Source organism: Raphanus sativus, chromosome 9 (genome assembly GCF_000801105.2).
Source record: "Raphanus sativus cultivar WK10039 chromosome 9, ASM80110v3, whole genome shotgun sequence".
NCBI lineage: Eukaryota > Viridiplantae > Streptophyta > Magnoliopsida > Brassicales > Brassicaceae > Raphanus > Raphanus sativus.
Genome location: NC_079519.1, coordinates 1,204,402 through 1,215,370, shown reverse-complemented (window position 1 = coordinate 1,215,370; position 10,969 = coordinate 1,204,402). Strand labels below are relative to the sequence as shown.

Genomic DNA, 10,969 nt, shown 5'->3' with positions numbered 1-10,969 from the left:
TTTTTCCAAAATTCGTGGGTTAATACCCCTTCTTAAATATTGAGTTTTCGGTAAATGCTCTATATAGTGAAGTTTATACTCTTCACTTTTGTTTAAAAATTTCAAACCACATTCTACATTTGAATTAATGTATAGGAATCATTCTAATTTTTTAATATTTAGTTTTAAAATTTCATATACTGACTAGATTAGTGGAATTATCATTATAAAATCTTCATTATTTAGAGAAACTGATAAACAGAGGTTCTATCTTTAACCATCATCTTATGTTAGTACTCGAGAAAACTATACACTAAAACTAGATTTTCATATTTTCGAATTTTTTTCAAAATCCCCCCGGATCGGGCAGACCCGCTCTCCCGGGTCGGATATACCCGCTCTCCCGGGACGGGCAGATCCGCTCTCCCGGGGCGGGGGCGGGTCTGGGGTTGGCTGGCCGGCCGCTCCCCCAAGTCTGGTCGCCATAATGTCTAGCTCTCTCTACTAAATATTCTTTATACTCTTTCTCTGGTCTTTTTATTTGGTAATAAAAGAGTCTGTCTGAGATATGTTTTTCTCGTTGGTAGTAAAAGAGTCCTGTCTGAAAGCTCCCTTGTCTTTTAAAGAGATGAGCAGGAGCCAACAACGGCTATATTGAAACAACGGTTATATTCTTGTCTTTTTTATTTAAAATAAAATGTTGGGCTTATAATGGGCTTCAATATTTCTGTAAGGCAAATTTCTTATCCGTTTTAGTCCCCCAAATTTATTGTTCTCTTCATCTCTCCCCTATGTTTATTTTGTTCATATTATTAACGTTGGCAAAAAGAAAGAATCACTAATCTGGACAACTACAAAAGCATGTCTTTAGACACAGTGGAGTGATACTGATTTAACCCATGAACATGATTCATTACGAAGTTGAAAACTTAAGTGTCATCATGATAAAGACATAAACTAAGAAAAACCCCCGAAATAATTCAAATATTAGCTAAGTACTCAAAGAAACTTGTATGCTCATTTTGGTGATGATCATCAATCAGAGAACAACAACCTGGCATGAGCTAGAGAGTCTTGGAATGGTAAGGAGTTCTTTGAGCACGGCAGATTCTTCTGCCTTTATGGAAACATCCAAGAATAAGGTCAGTTTCTTGAGGATCCTCGAGTTCCCAAGTAAGTAACTCACTAGCTTCATCTCCAAAGCTTCCCCTTCCAGTGGCCTTTCTATCTTAACATACTCGAGAGACGATAGGAAACACTGAGGTTGGAACAAGATATTAACTCCTTCCTTCTCCCGACCTCTAATAGATCCCTGCAAGTACACACACAACCAAATAGAATGAAACGATAGTTTAACATATAATATACTCTTATTAAGATAGCAAGTAGCTAATAATCCTTACCACGACAAGAGACTTTAGATTCGGACAGCTCTCGAGAAAGACTGGCAGCATCTCCCACCTGTAGCCGTAGAACTCAACACGCAAGAAGGTCAGGTTACTGAATAAGGGCAGTGGCTCACATCTTGAGTAATCATAAATGACCTACAACACACAGAAGACAAAAGTATCATGAAAAGAGTTTATGGACAATATTCAAAACAGTGAATTCAACAAAGGTATGTATACCTCAAGAGTACTAGAGGCGATGATCATATCTTTAACTGTAGAGATCCCCACAAGAAAACCACGAATCATATTCCTCTTTTGTAAATCATTCGGATCGAAACTCTTATCACAAATCAAGTTAAACACAGTATCGATATCAGCTTCCACAAGAGAAGCCACATCCTTGAGCACAAAACTCGCGACGCGATGATCAGCGACCTTCAAAAACTCAAGCCTGGGAGCATCAATCTCAACCACGAGCTCCTCCTCATCCAAACCCTCAGAACAGTCGGAAAGATGAGTGAACCTCAAAAGAGACGGAGACCGCACGCGCAAAACCTCCACGTCATCGCAGAAACTCCTATCGATAACTAAGCTTTCAAGAACCGGACATTGCGGGATTAGCCTCTCCAACGCTAACTCGTCAGCGAACTTAGCGATAGTGAGATAAATAGTCTTGAGACAAGGCAGAGAAACGAGGTTTGGAATTGGATTAGGTAAAGTTAGTCCAGAGAGCTTTAATGATACTAAACTCTCGCACGTGTAAAGAAGCGTCGTCGGGATGATCGGGAAATCCAAGCTTACGTCCGATTCGTCTGTTACATCGATGTGTTTCACTTTACGTTTAACGAGAGCGTTGATCCAACGGCTGAGATGATCGATCTCTCCGTCGGAATCGTACTTCAATTTGAACTCGTGTAAGCACGGATTGAGATCGAGGAAGCTGTCGACGAATGGTACGAACTCGGGGTGGTATGGATCATACAAGGAAAAATCGAAGTTGGCTAAATCTAGAGAAGGAACGTGTTTCCAGAGGTTTCTCCATCTGGTGGAGAGGATACTGGTCTTGACCGCCTCCTTCGTGGGGAGATTCGAGAGGATCTGAGATAGCAAGCAGTCTGGTAAGCTGCTTATCCAATCGACTTCACTCCTCGATCTTTTCCTGAAACGGTGACGTTTTTCTCCGTCTTCATCCATGAACGCAGGTAACGGATCGAAAAGAAGGGATTTGAGTAGCGAAGGTATCATCAATCTACTACGGTTGCTAGCTACATCAACGCGCGAGAGAACGAAGGAGGAGGAGAGTGTCTACACGTTCCACATTTTCCCGGCGGCGGTTGAAAGTTCTCGGATCAATTCGGTTTAGTACTAGCCACTAGGATTCGAATGTAGTGGTGGTACCTTGGCAACAAGATTCGATCAAAACGACATCGTTTAAAAGATAATTGTGCCGGGCCATGTGTAAACGTAATGGGCCTAAAGCCTAAAATCACATGAAGGCCCCCAATGATAATATACGCTCTCGCCTCTCCCGCCGAGGATCTATCTTCGTCCCGCCTCCCTTGCGCAGTGCTCTCTGACTAGAGTGACAGAGAGAGGAGTCCTCCAGAGAGAGAGAGAGTGAACGCATGAAACTTTCCCAATTAACAATGAGAGAAGAAGAAATCGAGAAGATCCGAGGCGTGGTTCGCGACTGCGTCAGCAAGCACTTGTACTCGTCGGCCATCTTCTTCGCCGATAAAGTCGCAGCTCTCACCAACGACCCAGCCGACATCTATATGCAGGCTCAGGCTCTCTTCCTCGGCCGCCATTACCGTCGCGCCTTTCACCTCCTCAACGCCTCTAAGATCGTCCTCCGTGATCTTCGTTTCCGTTATCTCGCAGCCAAGTGCCTCGTAAAATCCCAATTTTATGCTTAAATTGAAAGTTCAATAGGTTTTTAGGGTTTAACGATTAATTGATGTTTTTTTTTTTTCGTCTCAGGAAGAATTGAAGGAATGGGATCAGTGTCTGTTGATGTTGGGTGATGCCAAGGTTGATGAAGATGGTAATGTGTATGACGCTAAAGATGGTAACTTGATTTACTTTGATAAAGATGGAGAGGACCGTGAGATTAATGTAAGTTAATTTAACCGTTTTTCAGCTCTATATCAACTATATATATTCATATAGCTAGGGAAAGTGTTGGAAATGAAGACTGTGCAAGTACCTTTAACTGATGTATGTGGGTTTGTGTTTTGCAGATATCATCTGCAATATGCTTTTTAAGAGGGAAAGCATATGGAGCTTTACAAAACCGCTCACAAGCTCGACAATGGTTTGTTCGGGCTTTTGTTACCTTTCTGTCATTTACATTTTGATGACTGCAAGAGAATGGTCTTGTTGATTTAGTGATGTGTTTAGGTAGAGATATTGGAAACTAGTTGTGTGTATCCTGGCTGATAATCAGTTATGATTGTGTGGTGTGTACGAATCTTGAACTTCGTCTCTTTGTAGCTCATGAATTTCGGTGGTGATTGCAGGTATAAAGCTGCTATCAAGGCTGATCCGCTGTGCTATGAGGTACTACTAGCGCTTTATTCATTTGATGCATGTGTTGTTGTTATCATGAAAAGTTTCGGAGCAAATTTGGGAGGATAAAGTCTATAAAGTAGTAAAAAAAACTAAAGTAGTTTCTCTAATGTTACATGATGTGGTCTCTGTAACCTATCATTTCAGGCTCTGGAATGCCTTATTGAAAGTCATATGCTCACATCTGAAGAAGGTGGTTTATGACACTTCAAGTTTTATTTGTTCTTTATTATAGTGTGTTATTCGTGTCATGGCGCAGTTGTTTACATACTAAAAGGTGACTGACGTTATTTTTTCCCAAATTTCAGAATCAAATCTGCTTTCCTCACTTCAGTTTAGTCCAGAAGACGGATGGCTCTCTTCTTTCTATTCATGCTTAATAAAGAAGGTAAAATTTATTATGCAGTATTTGATCCAATATGTTTCGATAGGTATGTAGCACTGATATTTGGAAGTTGCGTGTTGATTATCTGTTCTGCTGATTTCATTTTGCAAACATCATTTATTTTTCTTAAGTACTTACTAGTTCTTCATCCCCAGTATGACACAGAGAGCACAGTAGAAGCTAGGTTCAAGAAGCTTGAGAACGAGATTAGTGGTAGTGTGTCTGGCTCATCTATGATCAGTACATTGGTCAATAACACTGATCTGTTGGCCTGTAAAGCTGAGTACTACCATCAATGCTGTCAATATCAGAAGTGTTTCGAACTAACCGCTGGGTAAGTTGCATATTACTGATGATACTAATTTTGAGCAATATGGAGCTTGAAAAAATTCTAGTAATGTGGACTCGTTTGGTCTAATTTGACAGTCTCCTTGAGAAAGACCCGTTTCATCTAAAGGTTACCTTGGTACATTTAGCCGCTGCCATGGAGCTTGGTAATTCAAATGAGCTCTATCTAATGGCATGCAATTTGGTAAAAGACTACCCTTCAAAGTGAGTATAATTTTTTATTCCTCAAGTTATATAACCTGTGGATGAGCATGTTAACTGGCATATAGCTCTTCTGTTTTTATCCCATTCCTAGCTAGGATATGTTTACCTGTTTTCAGTTTGTTAAGCTATGAATAAACATTGAGAGCATGATTTATTGTGCTGATTTTTCGGTTAAGAATGGTTTTCTGTACTTGATTTGGTTGAAAAAGTTTTTACATTTTGGTGTTTCGGCATTTTTATGAGCTAGTTTGTAATCAGGACTCCTTTGTTTGATGCTTGGTGTGTAAATACTCATTCATGACCTTGTAGGGCTTTGTCATGGTTTGCGGTGGGTTGTTACTACTATAGTATCAAAAAGTATGCTGAAGCTCGGCGGTACTTTAGGTAATTATGCTATGACATTATGCTAGCTTTGATCAACTCTAGTAGGCAGGTGGAATTGTATGTATCTGACCTGGTGCTCCATTTGCAGCAAAGCAACGAATATAGATGGCTCATTTTCACCAGCTTGGATAGGCTATGGTAATTCCTTCGCCTCCCAAGAGGAAGGTGACCAAGCGATGTCTGCCTATCGCACTGCAGCTAGGCTATTTCCAGGGTAATCAAGTTACTCTGCCTTTCTTCATAGTTAGTAATGTCCACAATGAGCCATTCTCATCCCTGAAGCATTTTGGTAGTCTTCTTAGTACGTTACGAATTGTCGTTGACAGGGTAAATCTATATATTATCTTGTCCCAGGTGTCATTTGCCAACTCTGTACATTGGAATGGAGTATATGCGAACTCATAGCTACAAGCTTGCGGACCAGGTAAACAAGTTACAACATGCTGTTTGGTGTCTTCAAATTTTATCACTTACCGTTTTTGCTAATATATTATTTACTTTTGATCTGTACTTTTGGTCCAGTTTTTCATGCAAGCAAAGGCAATATGCCCTTCAGATCCACTTGTTTATAATGAACTCGGAGTTGTTGCGTATCATATGGAAGAGTTCGTTCCTTTTCTCTTTACAGTGTGCTTATCCCCAAATTTTCAAATGCTATCAATGACAAAAATTGAGTCGACAACATTCAATAAATTTCAGGTATGGTAAAGCTGTGCGATGGTTTGAGAAGACGTTGGCTCATATACCATCTGTATTAACTGAAATCTGGGAAGCAACTGTGGTCAACCTCGCTCATGCATATAGGAAGCTAAGGTATAGTTGTGCCAATACAACTACCATGATCTTCTTCTTATGTTGGCAATCCTGTGTTTGAATGTAAATGAAGTTATTGGCTCACAAAAAAAATCTTATTAACAGGAAGTACCGTGAAGCTATCTCATACTATGAAAGAGCACTTACACTATCAACGAAAAGCTTAAGCACTTATTCTGGCTTGGCGTACACTTACCATTTGCAGGTATTCGATTGCTCTTTAAACTCCAGTCATATTTTTTCTAAAGTGTTGTAATTTTCCCACTTTCATCTTATTGTTTTCCAGGGAAATTTCTCAGCTGCCATCTCTCATTATCACAAGGTACTGCATGCTTACTATATTTAATGTGCAAACTTCTTGCGATGTCCTTATTAGTTAAACCTAAATTTATTTTAAATTCTCTGCTCAACCTTCAGGCCTTATGGTTGAAACCTGATGATCAATTCTGTACCGAGATGTTGAACGTGGCTCTCATGGATGAATGCCAAACCGGAGTTGATTCAACGGTTGAGCTCTGTTGAGACTTTGGTCAGTTAAAATCAACCGCCTTATTCTAGTTCTTGCTGTAATTTATCTGTACTATCATTTTGACGCTTGAAAACATAATATATAACTTATTCCATGCATCCAAGTGACTATTACAATATATTTTATAAAGAGTCTACACACTTCTGCTTTCCTTATTTTTCCAGTATGGCCCAATGATACAGTAAATCAACAGTCGTAGTTCCTTAAGTTTTCTTAATGTGTGAAGGGACAGCTCTGTTTCTCTGCAGTGCTGTCTCCACTGTCTGTGGTTTTGGTCTCTGATATAGGTGGTCCCTTGAGCAGTCCCCCGAACAGCTCTCCTGGATCATAATAAATCTCAATCTCCTCTGCTCTAAGCAGTTCATCAACCTGTAGAGAAGGAACCTCTAGATGTAAGCAAAATCCTACTGCAAGAAGTTGTAACCATTGAGAGATTGTAAGGAGGGACATATTCTGTTTTCGGACATACCTTTAGAACTCCTAGGCCGAGGAACTGAACCATTTCTCCAGTAGGAGCATGGCCTTTGAAGTTTCCTTCAAAGTATCCCCAGTGTCTAAACTTGAAGGCTATATTAGGCGGCCCTGAGTACACGGAAAGTATCTCAAAAGCAAACCCACGCGGTAAAGCAGATCTAAAGGCATCATGTGATGACTCGAAGCTCTCTTCTTCTGGTTTATAGTACTGAAACTCTCCAGGTAAAGAGGTCTTGAGCAAAGCATTGTAGCTCCCAAGCCTAAGCGTTTCTTCAGCTGATAATCCTTCTCTCCCTGATAATGAAAACTCAGTTTTGCTATTTATACAGCTTTAAGATCATACTGATTAGGTGTTTTGTGATGGTTACCATTGACAAAGAGCTTAAACTTATCAGGGTTTATAGTCTTGAAGTCTTGTAAACGGATCTTGTGTGAGAGCTCCATCTCCCATGACTTGATTGCGTTTTGAACCGTCTCTTCCAAGGATCCTTCTGGCCATACCTGTGATCAGAACCAAACACTAGCAATGAATCAGATTCACAGATTTTCAACTTACTTACCACATACATAAATGAAACGTAAAGGTTATATATAACCCAAGGACCTTGGTCTGGCCTTCTTCAAAGAGCTGGTTCACAAGGTCAAAAGCTGGAGGGTGACCATACCTCCATTGGACATCTCCTACATCGTTAAGGACAGATCTATACTTATCTCTCTCTTCCCTAGTAGCCATTATTAACTTTTGATGTAGAGACAGTTAAGCTCGTCTCTCTCTTTTATAATCTCACGATACACGTTAATATCAAGCAAATAGTGTCTCTTTGTGTGTGTGGATGGATACTCATGGATCCGATTTTACTAACCTCACTACTTTGACGTAATGAAGTTGTTAAGAGTCTCAATCACAGTTTTAAATGATATCAATACTAGGGTGCAACCAATAGCCCACAATAACTTGTTTGTATGTCCAAAATACGCTTCTTTTTTATTGATCGAGATAATGACATGTTTGAACACTATAGAGAAAGTCTTGTAAACATTTTCAAGTATATTTTGCTATCTATCACGTCAGATGTTGTATAGTCATTATCTTGACCTTGTCTTCAAATTATTGTGGATACTAGTGACCCGTCTGATATTATCTATCTTATTAAAACAGAAACAAAACATTCTGTTGGACTTAACATTTATTTTGTAAGTTTTTAAATTAAATACACTTTTATACTTTATAATTAAACCTACATTAAATTATTAATGATCTTTTCATTATACTATTATCCATGCTTTCAAACAATATACTTATTTCTTTATACTAATATCAATGTTTCCAAACAATATATATTTTTATACTACTATCAATGTTTCCAAACAATACAATAATTAATCTTAGTTATTTTATATCTATCATTTCTCTTTAAAATTTTGTAGAAACATCATAATTTTATAAATTGCAAAATAATAAACTTTAAAATTTGGATTATAAGATTACAAATTATGAAACTATTATAATTTAAATCAAATTAGATTACATATCGGTCATCCAACAGTTCAATCGGTTAGTCTCGGATTTTAATGATTTTTTTTAATATGAATATTTTAAAAACTTAAATTGAATTGTTAGATCTCCGGATTAACCGGTATAATCACAATCGGGTTGAATTAATAAACACTGATTTAAATGCAAAAATATTCTAAACACACTCTTTAAAATTACCAAATATTTGTTATATTATTAGTGAAATTTTTCATCGTAAAATATTCTGTGCTTTCAAGCGCGGGTCAAAATCTAGTATAGTTTTATTAGTATAATCAACATGATTGCTATGACTTTATGAAAAAGACCATAATTGTGATAAAGCAATAGAGAGAGACAAGATAAAGAGTTGGTTTGTAATTACATGAGTTCTTTCTGCTTCGAAGAGCTTGTTCACAGTGTCAAATATCGGAGGACCACCGTATCTCCACCGTGTATTCCCAGTTTTTTCATCATTCAAGATCGATCGGTACTTATCGGCCGCCAATCTCATAGACGAAAGGCCACCCTCTAGAGAAGCATCCGCAGAAGAAGCCATTTTCGTTACTTTGCATAAGAGTTTATGAGTTAACTAGATAAGAGACTACCATATATAGTAACATTTGATGTCCCTTTAACCTAAAGACGATGTCAGAAAAAGACAGATGCCACCGTTTGGTCGTAAATACTCATTGGACGTCATCGCAACCCCATGTGAACTTAAAGTAAGCTCCAAGTTAGTTACGGTATGACCCTAAAAAGTATCAATCCTAACATCAGCTACTGAGCCTAACTGCGTCTGACAATGCTCATGGGCGAATTGATTGCCCAAAGGATCATATCTTCAAACGGTTGCTATTTATCTACACTTTTAAGAATATTTACTCAAGTTTGAGCAAGTCATATGCTGACGATCTTTACACTTAGTTAATCAAGAAAACAAAACACTTCCATCTGTTCATGTTCACCAAAGTAAAAAAAACTTGCTCACAAGGAAATGACCATCTATATAGCCTGTGTTTCTGGTGCAGAAGGTAAACCAAAGAGAATCGAGAAGAAGACAAACTATGTGCAGGTATAAACACTCTACTTTATTACTGTTATACAGAGACATGATAAAGTCAAATTACATATATACTTTGTTCTCTTATTTTATTATCATGAACATTACCATATAAATGATCACACTAGCTCATGTAAAAGACCAAAACAGAGACAAACTAGTTGTGTACTATCTTCACAAAACCTTGCGTGAAATCACTGTTAATCATCAGATCAAATTATTCTCGATCATATTCATACCTTTTTAAAAGTCTAAAAGAAGCTGAGGAAGAATCCTCTCCAAATGACTCGCTTCAATCTTATCGATCCCCTCGGCTTCAGCAATTATAGCTGCACGCTGCACAGCCTCTGCAATTTTGCAAAATAGTAAAACCCCTTTAGTAACAACAACAACAACACGACTTAACTGAGATTATTACCAAAACCATTGATGGATGGATAAACATATGACCTGAGACAAAACTCTTGAGAAGCTCACAGCTAAGTTTCAGAGCGTTTGAGTTGGCTATAATAACAAGAATCACCAAAACATTCATCAAGCTACATAAAAAAGACACAAGTAAGAGAGGTTGTTAGTATTATTATTATTATTATTATATAGAACAAACCAGAAGCAAGTCTGTTCTTCTTGGATGTTCCCAGAGCAACCTACATTTTAGCACCACAAAATTGGTAACTTCAATCACTCGTTTGAACATACCGAATCTCAGAGGTTATGATGGAGTACCTCAGCGTCGGTAGCATCAATGGCATCACTCCTCTCTCTTTCTGCATTCGCCAATCGCAGATAAGATCAGAAACATAGAATATCAACATTAGCGGATAAACTATTCGAAAACACATTTATAAATGGATACCGCGAAATCTTCGCGCCCAAATGTGCTTGAAGATGGCGTGAATCAGATCCTAGTTCCATCAAAGGTAACAAAAAAAAACGAGAATCATCGAATGCAGACGAGAGAAAAACAGCTAATGATAAGAGAAGAATCGCGAGAAAGAGAGAGATTACAGAATCGAAAGCATTGTTGGCGTCCATGGCGTTTTGCGAATGTAAGGAAGCTTCTTCCTCCGGTGATAGAAAAGAAGGCAGCGAATTACGGAAAGCTCCGATGGAGGATTGGAGGGAAGGAATGGATAATCTGAATGACGAAGAGGGAGAAACTGAACCGGATTTTATTTATACCCATTAGTTAACCAAGATTATATTAAACCGGATTTTAATCATATACCCGATAATTAACAAAGACGAAACTAAACCGATTTGTAATCACATCTGATAATTAACAAAGACGAAACTAAACCGATTTTTAATCACATCT

The 10,969-nt window shown here is 38.3% G+C and overlaps 4 protein-coding genes across 5 annotated transcripts; 1 reads left to right on the top strand and 3 right to left on the bottom strand.

Moving 5' to 3' along the window:
• Window positions 1-823: 823 nt before the first annotated feature.
• Window positions 824-2,750, bottom strand: LOC108826841 (F-box/FBD/LRR-repeat protein At1g78750-like). The gene is made up of 3 exons (XM_018600190.2): window positions 1,608-2,750; window positions 1,383-1,523; window positions 824-1,291 (listed from the first exon to the last, which is right to left on the bottom strand). Exons 1-3 carry the CDS (start codon window positions 2,613-2,615, stop codon window positions 1,019-1,021), a joined length of 1,422 nt encoding a protein of 473 aa, XP_018455692.1. The 5' UTR covers window positions 2,616-2,750; the 3' UTR covers window positions 824-1,018.
• A 154-nt stretch (window positions 2,751-2,904) lies between these two features.
• LOC108827731 (anaphase-promoting complex subunit 6) lies at window positions 2,905-6,752 on the top strand. Its single transcript, XM_018601206.2, has 16 exons — window positions 2,905-3,262; window positions 3,351-3,485; window positions 3,611-3,684; window positions 3,890-3,929; window positions 4,086-4,131; window positions 4,247-4,326; window positions 4,479-4,657; window positions 4,750-4,875; window positions 5,185-5,259; window positions 5,348-5,473; window positions 5,614-5,683; window positions 5,782-5,864; window positions 5,959-6,072; window positions 6,178-6,277; window positions 6,359-6,394; window positions 6,490-6,752. Exons 1-16 carry the CDS (start codon window positions 2,996-2,998, stop codon window positions 6,592-6,594), a joined length of 1,656 nt encoding a protein of 551 aa, XP_018456708.2. The 5' UTR covers window positions 2,905-2,995; the 3' UTR covers window positions 6,595-6,752.
• On the bottom strand, window positions 6,659-9,189 carry LOC108827733 (pathogen-related protein-like). The gene is given in 6 exon segments (XM_056995372.1): window positions 6,659-6,970; window positions 7,071-7,369; window positions 7,444-7,576; window positions 7,680-7,808; window positions 7,810-7,848; window positions 8,974-9,189. Coding segments are annotated over 6 exon segments (930 nt in total). The 5' UTR covers window positions 9,148-9,189; the 3' UTR covers window positions 6,659-6,814.
• LOC108827736 (protein MHF2 homolog) lies at window positions 8,996-10,856 on the bottom strand. Of its 2 annotated transcripts, XM_056995371.1 has the most exons (7): window positions 10,660-10,856; window positions 10,508-10,556; window positions 10,378-10,418; window positions 10,259-10,298; window positions 10,102-10,155; window positions 9,891-9,998; window positions 8,996-9,119 (listed from the first exon to the last, which is right to left on the bottom strand). In XM_056995371.1, the coding sequence occupies exons 1-6, from the start codon at window positions 10,684-10,686 to the stop codon at window positions 9,895-9,897; spliced, it is 315 nt and encodes a 104-aa protein (XP_056851351.1). In that variant the 5' UTR covers window positions 10,687-10,856; the 3' UTR covers window positions 8,996-9,119; window positions 9,891-9,894. The 2 variants fall into 2 exon arrangements, with proteins under 2 accessions (XP_056851351.1, XP_018456714.1); XM_018601212.2 differs by lacking the exon at window positions 8,996-9,119 and having other exon boundaries at window positions 9,659-9,998.
• Window positions 10,857-10,969: the final 113 nt, after the last annotated feature.

Coding starts and splice junctions, on each gene's coding strand:
- LOC108827736 (XM_056995371.1), bottom strand. CDS start 10,686: ATGGACGCCAACAATGCTTTCGATTCT. Junction 10,299..10,377: donor TTGATGCTACCGACGCTGAG/GTACTCCATCAT, acceptor GCTAAAATGTAG/GTTGCTCTGGGAACATCCAA. Junction 9,999..10,101: donor TCTCAAGAGTTTTGTCTCAG/GTCATATGTTTA, acceptor GCAAAATTGCAG/AGGCTGTGCAGCGTGCAGCT.
- LOC108826841 (XM_018600190.2), bottom strand. CDS start 2,615: ATGATACCTTCGCTACTCAAATCCCTTCTTTTCGATCCGTTACCTGCG. Junction 1,524..1,607: donor TCGCCTCTAGTACTCTTGAG/GTATACATACCT, acceptor TGTGTGTTGTAG/GTCATTTATGATTACTCAAG. Junction 1,292..1,382: donor ATCTAAAGTCTCTTGTCGTG/GTAAGGATTATT, acceptor GTGTACTTGCAG/GGATCTATTAGAGGTCGGGA.
- LOC108827731 (XM_018601206.2), top strand. CDS start 2,996: ATGAAACTTTCCCAATTAACAATGAGAGAAGAAGAAATCGAGAAGATC. Junction 3,486..3,610: donor GAGAGGACCGTGAGATTAAT/GTAAGTTAATTT, acceptor TGTGTTTTGCAG/ATATCATCTGCAATATGCTT. Junction 6,395..6,489: donor CCATCTCTCATTATCACAAG/GTACTGCATGCT, acceptor CTCAACCTTCAG/GCCTTATGGTTGAAACCTGA.